This window comes from Ciconia boyciana, chromosome 9 (assembly GCF_034638445.1).
Source record: "Ciconia boyciana chromosome 9, ASM3463844v1, whole genome shotgun sequence".
NCBI classification, from domain to species: domain Eukaryota; kingdom Metazoa; phylum Chordata; class Aves; order Ciconiiformes; family Ciconiidae; genus Ciconia; species Ciconia boyciana.
The window spans coordinates 17,037,687-17,056,064 of NC_132942.1; the positions used below are offsets into that span (position 1 = coordinate 17,037,687).

Genomic DNA, 18,378 nt, shown 5'->3' on the forward strand with positions numbered 1-18,378 from the left:
GTCAAGCTAGATTACTGTCCTGGCTCCTCCACAGAGGAGCCTTTCTCCAGGGAGAATCCATAAAAGAGTATTTTTAAATGTAAACATAGTCTTCGTGAACATCCCAACTGAGCATCCTCGAAGCACTGTTTTAATCTCTGATCTCTAATAATGACTGATCTGATTTAACCATGTTTTAATGCCTACAGGTCCAAAAGGCATGCAGGCTTAGTTTCCTGTTTGCAGGGTTTGGCTTTTTTTCCAGGCAGTGATCCCTTGAAAATGCCAAGGAGAATAGTATCATCAACACACGTTTGTGATTTATTTTTCTTTTCTATTTTAGGCCCTTCAAATCATCACAGCCAGTCAACGCTGAGGCCACCTCTCCCTCCTCCTCACAACCATTCACTGTCCCATCATCATTCCTCTGCCAACTCCCTCAACAGGAACTCGCTCACAAATCGCCGGAACCAGATCCACGCGCCTGCGCCAGTGCCCAATGACCTGGCCACCACCCCCGAGTCCGTGCAGCTCCAGGACAGCTGGGTGCTCAACAGCAACGTCCCGCTCGAGACCAGGTGGGTCGCATGGATGGACACCCCTGGGGGTGCCACTGCGCAGTCCTCTGCATTGCACAGAGAAAACCATTTGGCTCGTTAGGAGGTGGGGTTTCATTTGCTTTGCGTCAACAATGGTTTTGGCTGACACAGCATTGGGAGTTACTGACATTAGAATACCTACAAGCCTCTGATGTGCTTTGCATTGGAAGGTAGACAGGTGGACATCTCTCTGTTCACATGTCCCATTTTAAAGCATTTTATTCATTTGGGCCATCCCTGTGTACATGACTCATGGTATTAGTACAGCATATTTTACTCACAGGCTCAGGGACAACTTACTTATAATTCATATTGACTGTGTTGCTGAAAAATTATACATTTTGCCTTTCCTGAAGTAACAAACAGAGGCTCATTTGAAATTATGCATTTTGGGAGACCTTGAGAAAAAATCCCAGATTCAAGACTGACAGTACTATAATTTTAATTTATATTTCATCCAGCATGCAAGCTCATTTTAATCTCTTCTGTACGTGTTAACAGCTTGATGCCCGTGGGGCAAACAGTTGCATATAAATGAAAAGGTGCAGCACTTAGGCCTGCCAGATAAATAAATAAATAAATGCCTGACATGCTGCAGTTCTAAATATTCTGGTTTGTTGTCATTTGGGATATGGAACGTCAAACATATTTAACTTGTGCTTCAAATAGCGGAGTGGCAGAGCTGATCTCCCAGCATTTAAAATTAGCTATTGTGGTGCTAAAAAAAGTGATTGGAATAGTGGAGTGTTCTTGCTTGCCCAGATAGCTGTAAACACAGCAAACAGGTAGAGGAGCTGGACTGCGTGTAACACTGACTCATACCGTGGTTTCAGCTGCTTGATTCACAGAATCACAGAATCACAGAATCACAGAATCGTATAGGTTGGAAAAGACCTTTAAGATCATCGAGTCCAACCATAAACCTAACACTACCAAGACCACCACTACACCATGTCCATAATCACCTCATCCAAACGTCTTTTAAATACTTCCAGGGATGGCGACTCAACCACTTCCCTGGGCAGCCTGTTCCAATGCTTGACAACCCTTTCAGTGAAGTAAAATTTCCTAATACCCAGTCTAAACCTCCCCTGGCACAACTTGAGGCCATTTCTTCTCGTCCTATCACTTGTTACCTGGGAGAAGAGACCGACCCCCACCTCTCTACAACCCCCTTTCAGGTAGTTGTAGAAAGCGATAAGGTCTCCCCTGAGCCTCCTTTTCTCCAGGCTAAACAACCCCAGTTCCCTCAGCCGCTCCTCATCAGACTTGTGCTCCAGACCCTTCCCCAGCTTCGTTGCCCTTCTCTGGACACGCTTCAGCACCTCAATGTCTCTCTTGTGGTGGGGGGCCCAAAACTGAACACAGTATTTGAGGTGCGGCCTCACCAGTGCTGAGTACAGGGGCATGATCACTGCCCTAAAGTGAAGTGTTACAGCTACACTTAGGTTGCTATAGGAGGTTGCTACAGCTTCTGAGATGTTACATTTGAATTGTGGCCTTCCAGGAATTTAATGCCGCTCTGCTGGATTACCCAGAGCAGCTAGGTATGGTATAGTTACACCACTGTGCAGTCTCAGCCTAGTCCCTCCCAGAGTTTGATTAAAGACCGCCTTCTGGTTTGGAGCTCTGGGAGGTGTTGGTATAGCTGGATTGAAGCTTACAACACCCAGGCTGTGTTATCCAGCAGTTAATCAGTGGTTGTAGCACCATGGGGAACAAATGAGACTGAAAGGAGCAAGGAGTGCGTGCCCAGTCTGTGCTCCTGTGCCCAGTTTTGGAATGGAATTGCTCTGCTTTGCTAAAATGGTAACATGGGTGCTATGAAGAAGTGGGGGGCCTGAAAAGTAAATACAAGTTATCTGAAGCCTGAAATGTCCAAAAAGAGAAAGGAGCTAACTTTGGAGCTAACTTTGGCCAAAAAAAATATTAAGAGTGAACCTTGGCTCTTAACTGCTGCTTCTGTGAGAGCATCTGCTACTATTTAGAACTTAACGTTGGCATCCTGGATTTGGTATTTATTGCTAAGAACTACAAGGTAAAGATGTGGGTCCTATTCAGCCTGGGCCAGTTGTTGCTGTGTGGTTCATGGCCCACAGGATTATAATGTACTTTTAATTCTAGTGTTGAGTAACCCCCTAGTGTTCCTTGTCTATCTGTTTTCATATGAAGTTGTTCTTGGGTACAGTACCTGAAATATGTCATTTCTGATGGGATTGTCCCAATTTACCAAACACTTTATAGGGAGGAAATTCCTTGGGATATTCACAAAGTTATTCTTTGTCGTAATACTGGCATCCCTGAGAAACAGGACTGGGCATTTGCCTGGCTGTTTTTCTTTTCCTGTCTGATTTTGTGCCTATTCCCTGTATGTGGAGGCTATCAATTCCGTTACTAATTTTGCTTCTTTTCCTTTTCTATTTTTTATCATAAAACCTCTGGGAATATATATGTATTCATGTTGATGACAAAAGGTTACTTTGTGAATACTGTTATTTTTGGAGGTTGCAAGATACCCGGCAGTTAATTGGAGCTTTTCCATAGATAGGTTTGTCATAGGCAAGCATTAAGATATTAGAAAATATCCTGACAGGATTTCTGTGTTCTAAGACTATTCCAGAGTTGCTTCAGGATCAATTTTTCTTCTTTGCTGAAATTACACACCTGACAGATCTTGATGACAAGTTTCATCACAAGAATATTAACTCAGAAGATGATGATCTTTTTTTTCTGGTTTGCAGAGTTTTGCTGAAATTAATGCCTGCAGAATCATTGGAGACTTCCAGAATTAGCTTGTAATTCCTTCACTTTAAAACTGGTATTTCATCTAAATTCATATCAGTAGCCACAAAAAAGAATGACATCTTTTTGCTAACTTTTTAGTTCGGCCTTTACTTTATAGCTTTGCCTTGTTGTGAAACATTGATCCCTCTTATACTGCCTCTTCACAGTGCACTACTCTCTAATTATTTTGTTGTTGTTGTCAGTTTATTAATCTCGGTAGTGGGGTGCTAAGGAGACAAAGCCAACACTGACAGCACCTGCTTTATCAGGAATGAGTTTTACAACTTTTAGTTTTCACCTTTCAGTTACCTTCAGTAGATTCTGCTCTCAAATGAAATTAATGTGCATGTGGTCACATTACTGATTATGAAACAAAAAGCAGTACCTGAGCTGTCTGGAGGGAATGCTTTATGTCAGCACTACAAAACTCAGATCACAATTTAGATTCCAGATGTCTCTTTATCTAACAGTACTGAGCAGTGAAATAATTGAATAATACAACGTGTGTCTGCATGTTGTTATTTTTTTTCTGGTAAGAATGTTTTTCCCTTCCCTTCTTTCCTTTGCTGTCTAAGGCAGTTTGGGCTAAATTCAGACTGTTTGGAGACAGCACATTTTCCAAATATATCCTTTCTCCACCTCTTCTCCACCTCCACCTCCCTCTTGTTTCAATATTGATGGGGGAGGTTAATCACATTTGTTTTATTTTCTTTGTGATGTAAAGTAAGCTTGCACATGTTTTCATGTACCCTCTTCAAGCAACTATACCCCAAGTCTCCATGTACCCTTTGTGGTTCTGTATTTTTACATAATTATGCTTAGATGTATTGCAGTAGCTTGTTGCTTTTAGTGGAGTTACAAGATTGCAAAATGCTTATAGGGAGTTGTTAATTACACTTTTTTAGAATCATAGAATCATAGAACAGTTTGGGTTAGAAGGGAACTTTAAAGATATCTAGTCCAACCCCCCTGCAATGGGCAGGGATACCTCTCACTAGATCAGGTTGCTCAGAGCCCCGTCCAACCTGACCTTGAACACTTCCAACGATGCGTGCTTGTTTTTAATATGCTTGTTTCTGGTTCAAGGCAAACAAATATGGACTGTGTCTTCCCTAGTCTGCTGCTTCTTTATGGCTGCAACAGGCCTCCAGGCTGGCTACCTAATCGTTCTGTTTTCTTTGAAAAAAGGGTCCGTAATGGAAGGGTTGAAATATCTTTAACTAAGGATGCAGTAATGCATCGCTATAGCATTTTTATGGTGCTGTTTTTATGGTTCATTTCTGCGGTACTTAGCTGCTTTACCTTTAGGCTCAGAGGTGCTGTTTAATGCTCTTTAACTTTTATTGTCCTCTTGCAGTCTGTTTCAAACCATCTCCTCCTCCTCTTTCCAAAGTGCTGGTTTCTACATTTTCCAGTAAAGAGTTGTTCCTTTATTGCTTCTTTAATCATTGCTTTCGAAGAGGATGAATGATGAAAATACTACCTTTGAACATCCTGGTGTGGGTCTCATTACTTCCAGACAGCTAGAGAGGCAGCGCTCTGCTTTAAAGCTCAAAATGCTTTGAGGGCACAGGGAGAAAAGTATGGCTTTGCAAGGAAGGTTTGCATCACTCTTTGCACTGTAAGAGTCCTCTCTGGTATGGGAACCTCACACAGGGCCATCTGCAGGCGCCGGTCAAAAACAGAATGACTCATAAGTGGGGATAACAGAAGATCTTTCATGGATGGATGTTTGATTGAGATTGCCTAACATACTAATGCCTGTTCCAGTACTTTATATTGATATTAATTTAGTTGGTACCATTATAATTAATAATGCTTAATCCAGGAGAAAAAAAAGACAAAATTAAATAGAAATTAGTCTTATTCTTTAGTCTCATAATTAGTCTCATACTTTGAAATATTTTCAGTCCCAATCTTTTAGTTGTAAAGATAATTTTGTATGTATGTCTATAATTTCTTTGAGCTTGCTCACAAGGATCTGTTACGAGGATTCAATCAAGAATGTAACTTACTAATGTTTCTCCTGTATTTCAGGAGAAAGGATGATGGTCACTCTTCCGGTGATTATGAAATCTGTTTCCTTAGAAGATCTTGTGGGCTGTAGTATAAGAGCAGTTGTCCAAACATGGGGTCATTTAAGCAAAGTTCAGTTTAAAGATTGAGAAATCTGAAAATTAGCCTTAAAAAAACCCCCCATGTTGCTCTTCAAAATATTTGCCCGCTCCTGGGGTTCAAGCTATATTTCTTTCTTTGCCGGTCTGATGAGGAGAGAGAGCTAGGACAGAAATGAGAGATTAATGGATGGAGTAGCAACATGAGCTGTATCGCAGTCTGTACCAATGCAGTGCATGAACTCAAAATCATGGGGCATCATAGCAGGGAAACACCCGAGCTCAGCACTTTTGTAGCTGCAGCCTTTCAGGCAGTGAAGGAGTGAATGTGGTACACAGTGGCTATGCACAGGCTAGAGCAGTCGTAGCAAAAAGCCAAGAATAGAGGACATGAAGAGTGGGATTTAGTGCTGAGGTTTTTTTGGTGTGTTTTTTTTTAAAGAAAGAAATTAAATATCTGAAATGTTGTTAATACTGAATTCAGTTGCTGTACCATATTAGAGTGTCAAGATGAGCTGCAGAACTCCTGAACTGAATATGTAAACTTGAAGTTTCTGAATGTGTAGAAGTTCCAAGTTACAGCCACTCTCCACAATTGTCTGCCTATTTTGACTAATGTCTCAATATTTTGATATCTTTATACATGATGCAAAATGTTCTGGAACAGAACAGTGAAACAAAATTTCTTTTCCTTTTGTTAATGCAAATTTCTAGGATATATTCAGCATAACAAACAACTACTTGGAACAGTGAAATAACTCTTCACCCTAATTTTGCTTTGTCTTATGTGGCTTTCTCTTACCACGTACTTAAACTATAAGGCTACAGGCACATATGCTACAGCAGTTCAGTCCTCTGAGTTTGAGGGCTGGGGGAAGAACTGACTCCTTCATTCTCTTGTTCCTGCATGTGGAGGTTGCAGGAAGGTTGTGTGGACTTTCCAAATAAATGGGATCTGCATAGATAGATTGTGGACCTATCTAAAAATCAGAAGCATTTTAAAGAGTCAAGTAAAGCACAGTCAAAAGCATCCCCAAGGACTTTACACATGTTTGGGCCATGTACTTGGAGGAATTCCAAAAACATTGTAGAAAGGTCATTTTTAGCAGGCTACTGTAGTATTGTTTTCATAACAAATGTAGGCTCTGATAGGAGAGAAAAAAGGGTGAAGGAAAACACTACAGAAGCAGGATATGTAATGGTGGTCAGAAAATCAATCTAGATGTACTCCCACTCACGTACAGATAAGCTCAAAGAAATTTTTCAAGATTGCAAATAATTGCATGTTTTCACGATCTTCTTGGTATGCATTTTTAAGTTTTGGCTTGTGCAGAGTGAACAGGTAGTGTGAGTGACTGTACAGGAAAAGGCAGGTATGTTTAGGGTGTTACTTTTTATTTTAAAAAAAATTAATCTCAAATTATGTGATTTAGGTTTCTATTTTTTAAGTTTAGATGTAGACTGATAAAATTATTTTAGATATTGGAGTTTATTATTCTGTTCTATTATTTATAGTCTATTATTTATAGACTTGAAATAGCACTGTTGCTAGTACTTTTTCTTTTTTTCTTGTTAAGTGAGTAGTTGAATTAAGAGATAGTGAAGAGCTTACATGTATGCCTTTTAAAATAGAAGTGTTTTGAAATTATGTTCATTAATTGATGTAGAAATCTAAAAATGAACAGACCTATTGAAATGCAAAATACTGTTGTCATTATCATCATTACCGGAATAACAAATGTAGGCATTATTGGATTTCATCACTTTGACTGCACTATGCAACATACTACTGAGAACTTTACAGCAGAAAAGACACACGTTTTTCCACTTGAGAAGGGAAAGGTCCTATAGCTGATTCAGACCTGCCTAAATCTTCCTATACCTGCATTATTGATCCTGCTCCCATTTAATGTAAGTACATATGCGGAGTAGCTGATTTTTTGTGTCCATGTCTGTAGCTATTCCTGTTGGTTTTTACTAGCTGTTAACTAGCAGTTTCATTGCTGCATTCCTGGAGAATAAACAATAGTGCAAGGAGGATATGCATAAATTTATAGGGTAAAGCGATTATTTACTGGCTGACTCACACAAAAGCTAACTAGGATTTAAGCTGACAGGCTGAGTGAGCATGCTCACCGCCTGTTGCAGGGCACCCAGAATCTTTTCTGGCCACACAGGCACCAGTCACGAAGGTAGGAGGTGGCTCCTGTAGCTCCCTGGGGTCACTGAGCTGCCGTGTGCCGCCAACTCCATCCACACCAGCCATTCAACCCAGTGCATTCTTGCCAGCCTTCCTGGGTTTTCCTCTTTCAGATTTTATGCCTTTCCATGTTGGTATTCTCCCTCTCAAAGTCTCGAGCTACTAATGATCCCCATCTCAGCAATCCTTCCTCTCTCCATATTTTTCACCTTATCTTTCTACAGACTCTCTTGCAGCTCTTTGTCAGAACTCAGGGGTCTTCTGAGCAGCCTGAGCCAAGGTTGTGCCGTTGGGACGTACCAGACCCGGGCCTGGAACACAGGCATCGAGAGCCCCAGGAGGGTGCTGGAGGTGGGCAGCTTACAGTGGGGATGAGAGAGAGAAAGAAGGTTCTAAAAGCTGATCCAACTTTTTGATTGAGATCCAAGCAGTATCTCAATTAACATCTTCCAGATCAAATGCCAGTTGTCCTGTAAAAAGGTGTCTGGTACAGAGCTAATGCTGCAGCTGTGGTGCAATACAGACATTTTGCCTTTTTTTACCTAGTCTGTTTTCGGTTGCGGCTTTGTGAACATTGCTTATTTGTTTTTGTTTAATAATATGACAGATCAGGGTGCCCAGAGGCTGGCACCTGTCTTTTTGTACAACATCCTACCTTCCTGTCAGGCAGCTTTCAATTACGGTGCTTTTGTGTGTCCGACTGTGTCTTTGTTAAGAGCGTGGAGATGGCAGTGACAAGCTAGTCTGGTACTTAAGGCAACATCCGTGACACTCTGCTTAACACTGCATTTTTTAGAAGACTTTGCCTGGGGATGTGAAGAACCCAGCCTTTAAGGAATCATGAACCTTTCAAGAGCTGGGAAGCTGGTATTAGAGCTGTGCTGGAAGCTGTGAGGTTTGGAGTTACGTTACAGTGGATAGAAGTACCCCATTGGTATTGATGTGTTCATTCTGAATTATTGCTTCCATGCCTAATAGGGTGTCCTTAGTTCCTGCACCACGCACAGTTAGTTACAAATTGATTATCTGCAGCAGGCTGAAAAACACTGAAATAGTGTGTTGTCGTGAGGGCTCTCCTCCGTTTGCAACAGGCATTTGGGTGTGAGGGTGCTGATAGGCACACTTGTGTAAAATGGACGGTTCATTTATGTAAGCATGTATTTTAAATAGCTTTCCACTGAAAAATCTATCCTACTGAGTTTATTCTGTAAATTTGACGTGATTGAGACAACTTCTTGTAACTATACAATTTAAACACGTATAGATAACATTTAAAACCTTTAGTGCTAACTTCAGTGCATTTGGGGAATGCCTAAGTCCCTGTGTTCTAGACACGAAAAAGGCTAGAAACTTCTGTGCAATTTTACTGCATCAGAGAGGCCTCAGCTGTGTCAACCTGGCTGATAATCCTCTGTTTCTCCGCAAGAACCTGAGAGCAAGAACATGCAATTAAATCTCATTTGGGGAAAGACTGACACACCCTTACAGAGGTAACCAAACCTTGCACCAGTCTAACACTCAGAGTTCATTTAGTTTTCTTCAATCTTGGTTTCTTTCTCTATAGAAGTTAGAAAACTGCCATAAAACTTCACTGTCTGAATTTGGCAGCCACTTTGAGGCTTCCACTGACACAAAATGACTCATGGCTACTATTTTGGAGGACTTAGAAGACTACAGAAGATTTTTTTTTTTTTCCCCTCAGTGAAAGCCAGCATATTATGTTCTATATTTCATTGTTTCTTCTGCTAAGAATAAATGTCCAATAAAATTATAGACAGATGTGATTTTACCACAGCTTGAAGATATTTTTTAAGTCCTAGAACCACTAAATTGAGCTGTTACTATTCTCTTGGTATGTATCTTTTCTATTTATTAATTACTGTTAAAAGCCTATTAAAAAACCTATGAAAAAAGACAATTTAAGCATTACAGCTCTCTGTATTTCTTTTTTTCATACAGAATGAGCTTAGGATAGTATGAGGAGGGAAAGAAGCAATTTATGTTAGAAAGTATGTTGTTCTTCCTTCCTATTACAGTTTTTAATTGCAAAAACCAATATTTTTTTTTCTCAGCTGATTCTTGCAGTGTGCTGCCATGACAATCTGGCCAGAAAGGGGCGGGGGGGGGGTAAGATTGTTCTCTCAAAGAATATGGAAGTTAATACAGTCTCTGTCAGACCACTATTCCCTGAACACCAGAGGTCCTTTTGACCTGTGGGAAAATAAAAGCTATAGAGAGCTCTGAATTAATGAAGAAAGCAAAATATAGCTTTTCCCATTTACCATTAGTCCACAGAATTGTAGACAAATGTCCTCTTGCAAGCTCAGCTTTCACAGATGTCACCTTTCTCCTGGCGTCAGTGATGAGGTCCCCGTCTGTGAACCAGTGCAGCAGCAGCACACGCTGCTTAAAACAAAGGGGGGTGCATTTTACAGCCCAGAAAGCTGCAGAGTGGTGGAGGAGAGCACTGAGCGAGCTACAGGGTTAACTTATTTTCTGTGAGCAGCATTCAAGCTCCTTCCATAGCTTTCATGGATGCTTAAATTACTGAATCATTGTATAATGACAATCATATTTTGTAGTTTTCCGGTATAGGAATGTCTTCATGATACACAGAAATTAGGGAGACTAGGCTGAGACTTAGCAAATTTACTCCCACGTTTTCAAAATAGAAATTTAGTCCCAATCTAAATCAAATTATTAATGCTAATTGTGAAGTAGAAAATGTGGTTTTCTTAACAGTGTTTTATAGGTGAACAGGTAAGACAGAGAATATACAGGGGGTTTAATTCTAATATGGAATGTATTTGCAATTAAGTGAATGGGTACAAATAAGATCATTTCTTTTCATAAGCAGTCATTGTACAATACCTCCCAGTCTTACTGCTGTGAGACTGTAATTAATGTTGATAAATGCTCATGTTCCCTCTGTGCAGCTTGGGCCCACAGACAATTGGTTGTACCAGAGCATGTCAAATCCCACATAAAAATATAGCTATAGATCATTGGGTTTAGGGATAGAGTTGAGACAAGTCAATTTATTTCCATTAGTAGCTGAATCTAGACTTAAAACTCTGGGGGTCCAAGTATTTTGTCCATTATGTTCTCAGTCTTTCTGGTGTGCTTTACTATAACTTAAGGTATTTCTGCTAAACCAGCCTCCAAGTTCTGAATGCAATGCCAGTTTTAGTTAAATGTCTTTTTAAAACTTTTGAAGGCAGAATTTCTGTACTTTAAGATGGTGTGCTATCTTCTAACGGTTGCCACTTTGTCAGAAATCCTCATATGGAGACAGTAAACTTTCAGCTTTCAAAATACATGGGTAGGACTCGCAGGTGTGACAAAATTCAGAGTTTATCCAATGATATTTTTTCTTTTTGCTTTGAGAATGACACTGTTCCACGTATCCATTTCAATCAGCCTTTTTTACTTCTATCAAGTTCTGATCAGTCTTAACAATATAATAGAGATCATGTTTGCGTGGACAAGTATTTTGGTTTTCTTTATAGACTTTATGTATCACAAAGTGGAACTTTGAATTCTTTTTTTCTGGAACTATTTTTTTTCTTCTACTTTTTTTTTCTTCTCACGTCAAACAGTATATGATTGACATGTTCTATTAAAACATATCTAGATATTCATTAATTCAATTTTAATGGGAGTGGAGTTTCATTATATATCTGAGTTTACTTTAACAATGCTTTATATTAAAATTTCTGTTGGTACTGTAGCTGCCTTCTCAGCTAAAGAGGACATAAAATTCCTGGGTTTAAAAACCTTGACATTTCAGATAAAGACAGTGCCAAGGACTGCAATTTCCAGTTTGATTCTGAGAGATCTGCTTTTGGGCAGGAAAAAGGAAAGAACTGTAAGAACCGTTTGTTGTAGACCCTTAGGCCCAACCCTGAAAGGACCACTCATGCCATGAGGATTTAGGAGGAGAAGGGGGTCCTGGGCTGAGGCAGATGCAGAGTTAGCCTGAATAAGAGAGATGAGCCTTCCTGCCTGCCCTTGCCTCACCAGATCTCTCTTCTTTCTGTCCTTCCTTCCTTCCTTCCTCATGCTCCATGTCACTTCAACCCCTAGTTCCTATCATGGAAGTGGTATCGTGTTCCCAACACCAGAGAGCAAGCAAAAAGGACTAAAACTGTTTCTGCTAAACAAGTGTTAATCAGGTTTTAACCAGACAAAAGGAATAGACGTGTCAATAGATCTAGCATAACACAACCAGCCTGATAACATCATTTTCCCAACAGTTATTTTAATTGAATTGTTGCAAAGTAAAGAAACATTTAAAATGAAGTGTTCATGAAATCAGACTTTCATTATTTCTTGCTTTCTTGTAACTGGAAGGTCTGGTTTTTAATTTAAAAGGCTAGGTAATTTTGAGGGGGAAACCCTTTTAGCATTTGCCTTTACTGTGTTTTCCCATAGATCATGTACAAAGTGTAGAAAAGAAGCAATTCTAATGTCTAATGAGCCTTGCTGATAAGGAAAAAGAAGGGCAACTTTATTTGAAAAAAAAAGGCAGAATGTTTCTATTAAGTAACTGGTTAGAATATTCCCTTTTTATTCTGCTTCTTTCTTTGTTTTACAAATACTGCATTTAAAAAAAACAAAACAAAACACAGAATTAATCTGCTTGAGATAACAGGCTTTGAAAGCCACTTCTGATTATGTACTTGTGTGTCTGAAGTTTTTCCTGTGGTGTATCCAGAGCACAAAGGAAAAGTTATGACAGTGAATACTACCACTATCTTAGGTGACTGAAATATTTTCTGAAACAAACTGTTGTAAGGGATGTACAAGGTCATTTGGGGTTTAAAAAAAAAAATAACAAAGGCAGTGTCAAACTAAGTGATTTTTCATGTTCATTAATAGAGTTTATTAATGACTACATTTTAAAAAAGACTATATTTTCAGAGACTGTCTTCAAATGTGAATGTTTAATCATAAAACTGGGAAACCTCGCCAGCCTTCCTTTTACTGTCTTCTACCTCTATGCAAATTCTATGCAATTTATTATGCTCTGGGTTTCATTTCAAAACAAATGCTTTGGTACTCTTGAAAATCACTTTGGTTATTCTGTATAGTAATTATACAGTAAACTCTATGCTTGGAAGTATGCACATGCATGTTGATGGGTTGGAAAACTTACTTAGGAAATACATTTCTGTTTCAAACTTCCAAATCATTGTTGTAATAAACAGTGACTGGAATTGATTTTGAAGTTCTAACAGGTGATTTGAGAGTGACATACTGGATTCTGATCTGAATAAAAATGTTAAACATTTTTACATTTGAAGTAAGACGGGTTATTTTAGGCTGTGGATTTGATTTTGGAGATTACGGAGTATCTTCATTCTCATTGATTCCAAGAAGCACTTGTTCTTCAGAACTATGAAGGGATAGGGTATGAAATGGATCTTCAAAGCTCTTTTGTCTCAAAACAAGTGGCCTTCTTGAAGACCACTGCCTTTATTCTGTGCTTCTCTATTTATCATTTATTGGGAACATGCTTGTAGTCAGTTCTTCCTGATTGTGAGAAGTTAATCTAGAGAAGCCAGTCTTCTAGTTTGCTTTGTCCATTTCCTCTGTCTGGAATGTGTTGGCAGCGTTTTCTGAGATTCTGTTAGGTAGTATATTTTGTCCTTCTATATTTTGTCCTATATATTTTCTTCTTAACAAATGTATGGGCAGTTGAAGTCCTCTTTTTTTCTGCTGAGTCATGTGCTTTTGGTGGTTGTCTTAGTTGTTCAAACCAAAGCTGTGTACCATTAAAAAAAATAATACTTAATTCTAATTCTAGCAAGATCTTTTCTTACAGGTCTATGGTTTTTGCTCAATATGTTCTTAATGTTTTTTGCTGCCAGCTTTTGCCAAGTGTGTTAGTGAGACTCATAATTTTTTTGTCTCTAGAATATTTGTTGGGTAGTGGATTCCACAGGGAAATCATGTAAACCTGTGAACTCAGAAAGGATGTTTTCTCATAAAGTGTTCTGTTATACTAATAAATGTTACAGGTATTTTGTAGCAGAATTAGTTGCTTTGTCCTAATCAAACACGGGCCAAAAGGAATTGATAGTGACGTCACTTCTGAAAATGAGCTTTGTTACTAGACTGCTCGCACTTCTTACAGGTGCAATCTCAACTGGTACTCAAAGACACTTCATCGGTCATGCTGGTGTTTTAGCTAGTATCTGGTCAAGTTGCATCTAATTACAGAGAGGATTAAGCAGATATCCTGACACTGTGTTTTAGTGAGTTGTTAAGCTCTGGTAGCAAAAAGACTATGAGAATTTTCATCTCCTTATTTCTTCATATAAAATCCTTTTTCTTTTTAGTTGAATTTCACACATTATGGCAGCTGGAATGGAATAGGAATAGGAGATACTCTTTCTTAACTACAGTACTTGCCATTTTCAACTATGTTCCATTTTATGTTTTTCAGGCATTTCTTGTTTAAGACATCTTCTGGAACTACTCCGCTGTTCAGTAGTTCTTCCCCTGGTTACCCGTTGACCTCAGGAACGGTTTATACTCCACCTCCCAGACTGTTACCTAGAAATACATTCTCCAGGAATGCGTTCAAGCTGAAAAAACCCTCCAAGTATTGTAGCTGGAAATGTGCTGCTTTATCTGCAATTGCTGCTGCAGTCCTGCTTGCCATACTGCTAGCATATTTCATAGGTAAGGTTGTGTTTTCTCTGTCAAATGACATGGCTATGTCAGCAAATGAAAATTCATCAGACAAAAGGATGGTCAATCTGTTTCACAAATTTGTGTTTTTAATGAGCAAAGAAAATTATTATTCCTTATACTGATTAATGAGGAGAAATAAAACGTTCAAGTCCTGTTCACTGTTATAAAAGCAGTAGAAGCAAGAAATCGATTCAGGATTCTCAATGTGCAGTGCTAACTTTAGGTGTCAGATAGGCATCTCTCATAGATGGTCCAAACAGAGGGTGATATAATGATTTTTTAATGTACTACTATATGTTTAAAAAATATTTGGAAAAAATTGTGATAGGTGGTGAATCCATATAAGTAACAGAAGCTACTGGCATTTGAATTCAAATGTTACCATCACATGCTGCCTTTAGATAAAAACCACAAAATCATTTTGATTAATAAGTCTCAGTCTATATCTGTCTGTGTGCCTAAATACCTGGTGGTAGATCTAAATAGTTAGATAGTTCCATTTTGTGTGCTCTTATTTTCCATATTGCACACATCCTTAGTATTTTCTAAGCAAAAATAAAGAAAGGAAACTCTAAATGTTGTGCTTATTTCCCATGATTAATATATTAATACTGACCATACCATGTCCTAATTCTTTCTGTGGTCTTTTGAGACTTTTTTAACATGCTTCTGTTATTTTGTCTTTCTTAATTTAATTCATTTCTGATTCCCCCTGCCAGTATCCCCCTCATTGTTGTTTTGGAGGTTTTTCTAAGTCTACACAAACTAGCTGTGTATTTTGTGCCTTTTACAGTGCCTTCGACAATACAGTGATGACAATGACAAGCTGCACAAACTCTCTAGCTTCTCTGAGTAAATGGCAAAATTATGGTAGCTTGTCAATATTTTCTGTTAATACCTTCCAGACCTATTCTGTGTGGTTTTTAGTTCATCTCTGAAACTATTCTCATATATAGTGCTCAAAAGACCTATAAAGATGTACTGAATTTTCTCCCTATTCTCTCCATTTGAAGATAATTTTTTTAAAAAATTATTTTTTTTTATCCCATATAATCTGACTCAACAGGATAGACGCTCTTTTCTAAGGAAACCCCATTTTTCATACTAATGAGCTTCCATATGTAATTAATATATACAGTAGTAAGAGAGAGCTGACTGGCTACTTTATTGCTGCTGTCTCTTTAGGCCAGGCCTACATCCTAGCATACTCAATACTACAGAGCTAACCATCTTTCTATATTTTTTCTGTAGAAAACCTCAGAAGAATAACAGGCTTAGTTTGATACATAAATAAAAAGATTGGAAAGCACATGATTTATTGAACTTGACAGTTACCATACAACAGCTCTCTGAGTGATTATGCACATGGGAAATGATATACTGCAAGTTGAATATTTTAATCATGTGCATAACTTTGAAGTGATGGATTATGAAATGTATTTTTCCTTAGTATTTAGGTTACTGTAATCTAAAGCAAAGCTTTACAACACAGTTATTGCTTTATATACTTTCGTATACTGTCTAAAACAAGAGAGAATGTAAGGCAATGCATTGACTCTTAATAATTGATGAATGGTCTATCATTTCAAGTAATGACATAAGTGATCCATTTTGACAGAAGTTTTTGAGGTCTTCTTTCCTGACTAAAGAATGATGAGCGCAATAGAGTTGGCTAGTAAGGATGAGAAAGCTGGTTTTAGGAAGAAAGTGTTGGCTCAAGGATTAAATAATGAGAAGTTACCTGACAAGCTTCATGCCATACACAGTAAAGAATAAGTATATTGAAGAGTAGCTGTCAAAAGCAGAAAATAGCTACAATTAATCCTGTGAATAAATTTGATGGATCCACTGTGATCATAATTTAAAGTGATGGAAAAGAGAGAAAAGAAAAGAAAAGAAAAGAAAAGAACAAATAAGTTGCATTACCTTAGGTGCATGAGAACAACAGAAAGGTAAAAGGGATGTGCTTTAGTTAGGCCATTCATTAATTTAATTCCCTCACTCTCAGCAAAAACTCATACGATTCATTCCACATGACAAAGAGCAGGCATAAGACCGTCAGCTATAAGCTAATCCACCCATTAAATTGCTGGGACTTGCTGTCCTCCCATAGTATGACTTAAGGTGCTTGGTACTTAAGGTGCTAAATCAACTCCTTATTTAAAAAAAAACAACTTAAGAACCTTTCCTTGTTCTGCAGTTCTCTGGAGGGTTACCTTCTCCTGGGTATGTACAGAACTTGAGTCCTGGGAAAATTAAATATCCTCTCTCCTGGGGAAAGAGCAGCAATGTGAAATACCAGCTGTCCCCTCTTCTGCAGCTCTTTTGGAGCTCCTGACCTACTAATCCCTGAACTGCTGTGAAGACAAAATAACTGTCTTGCTCTGTCAGGAGGAAAAATGTTTTTATGTTTTCAAAACGGGTGACCAGAATAATGTTCAGATCAGACCAACATCCCAATTCTGTCCTAATCATTGAGACAGTGGAAAAGTGAGAGCTGTTAATCTACCAGGAGAGCTGGCAGTCTTGGGATGAAGAAAGATGTTAAGTTCCCCCAAGACACGCAGGAGGAAGGGCAATACTCCATATTGCAGTAACTCCTCTTGAAGTATTTTGCTGTCAGAACTTCAAGCATAGGAGAGGCTTTAAAGGTGCTGATAATGTTTTTCTGCTGTACATGTCCACAAAGAAAATTTCTTGCTCTCCACCATAGCAGAGGTTATATCACTGGGGTTATATTAGCTAAAAGTAATAGTTATGGAAAAAGTCATCAAAATTTGCAGCAAATAGTTCTGCTACTTAGGTTTGTCAATGTATCTAGGCTGTGTGAAGAGGATCCTATGAATGCTAATCAAGATTATTGCAGGACTAAATGAAAAAGGCAATGCTGGCAAATATGAGGTAAATTATATTGAAAGAATACTTTGAAGTTCTCATAGTCTTCAGGATTTCTAAATGAATTGTCCTATAATAAAAGAGATGGGGGAATTGATACAGACAGATCATTGAAAACATGCTCTCTACACATTTAAACATGGGACTTTCAGAGGACTGCCAAAGATTATGGGTGGCATGAAAAAATTTCTAATGAGGGGTGATTTAAAGAGACAAGCAAAACAGTATCATAAGAGATAGAAAAGAATAAATATTTAAAAAATTATTTAGGCATTCCTATTGCCTTTCTGGTAACACACAAATAAAAATACAATGAATGAAATTAAAAGCCAGTATGTTTAAAGCTTTAAAAATAAATTCATAGCGCATAATAACCTTTGGAACCTTTTGCCACACTACATAATTGATGTTAAATAAAGATACTACTGAGATTTTAAGAAGTTAAACATTTGTCCAAATAATGACAATATGTCTTGTTAGAAGGAAATTTTGGGTTTTATTTTCTTTTTTAAGATACATGTAGATTGAAGGTTTAGATCATCAAATGCCATCGAAGTTTGGCGATTTAGAGAGACTCTTCCTTTATAGGCCTGACAGTATCATCGTTATCTGAGTTTTCCTAAATCTTCCTCTGAAACTTATCCTGACTGATGTCTGGGAAAACTTCCTGCAGGTCTGCGTGGCACTGCTCTACTGTGATATGGCACGTGCATGTGCAAAATATGCTTGGTTTTGTATGCGTACAGTTTGCCATCTTAGACATACTGTTCTATACCTGAATTCCTTTACCCTTACAGAGTTTCTGCAGAAACTTTGACACACATCAGATTCACCAGGTTGAAAATAAATCAAGCAACTTTGGGGGTTTTTTGTTAAAGGAATGGACAGAGGCAAAAAATTTTTGGATAGTTTCCATGAAAAAGAGCATTTTAAGATGTTTCTATGGATGTGTTTTATGCTATTTTTAATAGCAGAGAATAGGAAAAATTCACTTCAGTTAACTTTTTCCTTACACGGTATACAAAATGTTGTCTGCTTGTTTAAAGCCAGGTTTATCACTTCTCCCTGTTTCTTCAGTAGCCAGATGTAAATGAAATGCAGAGTA

The 18,378-nt window shown here is 38.3% G+C and overlaps 1 protein-coding gene across 7 annotated transcripts in view; it reads left to right on the forward strand.

Annotated features, from left to right (window-relative positions):
* Positions 1-18,378, forward strand: part of TENM2 (teneurin transmembrane protein 2) — a 547,941-nt gene that overhangs the window by 360,674 nt on the left and 168,889 nt on the right. For 4 of the 7 annotated variants that reach the window (XM_072872166.1, XM_072872165.1, XM_072872168.1 and 1 more), the window contains 2 exons: positions 342-557; positions 14,128-14,366. In XM_072872166.1, the coding sequence (XP_072728267.1) occupies positions 342-557; positions 14,128-14,366 (455 nt within the window). Of the gene's footprint in view, positions 1-322; positions 558-14,127; positions 14,367-18,378 lie in introns of all 7 variants that reach the window. The other 3 variants (XM_072872162.1, XM_072872163.1, XM_072872164.1) reach the window with 1 other exon arrangement.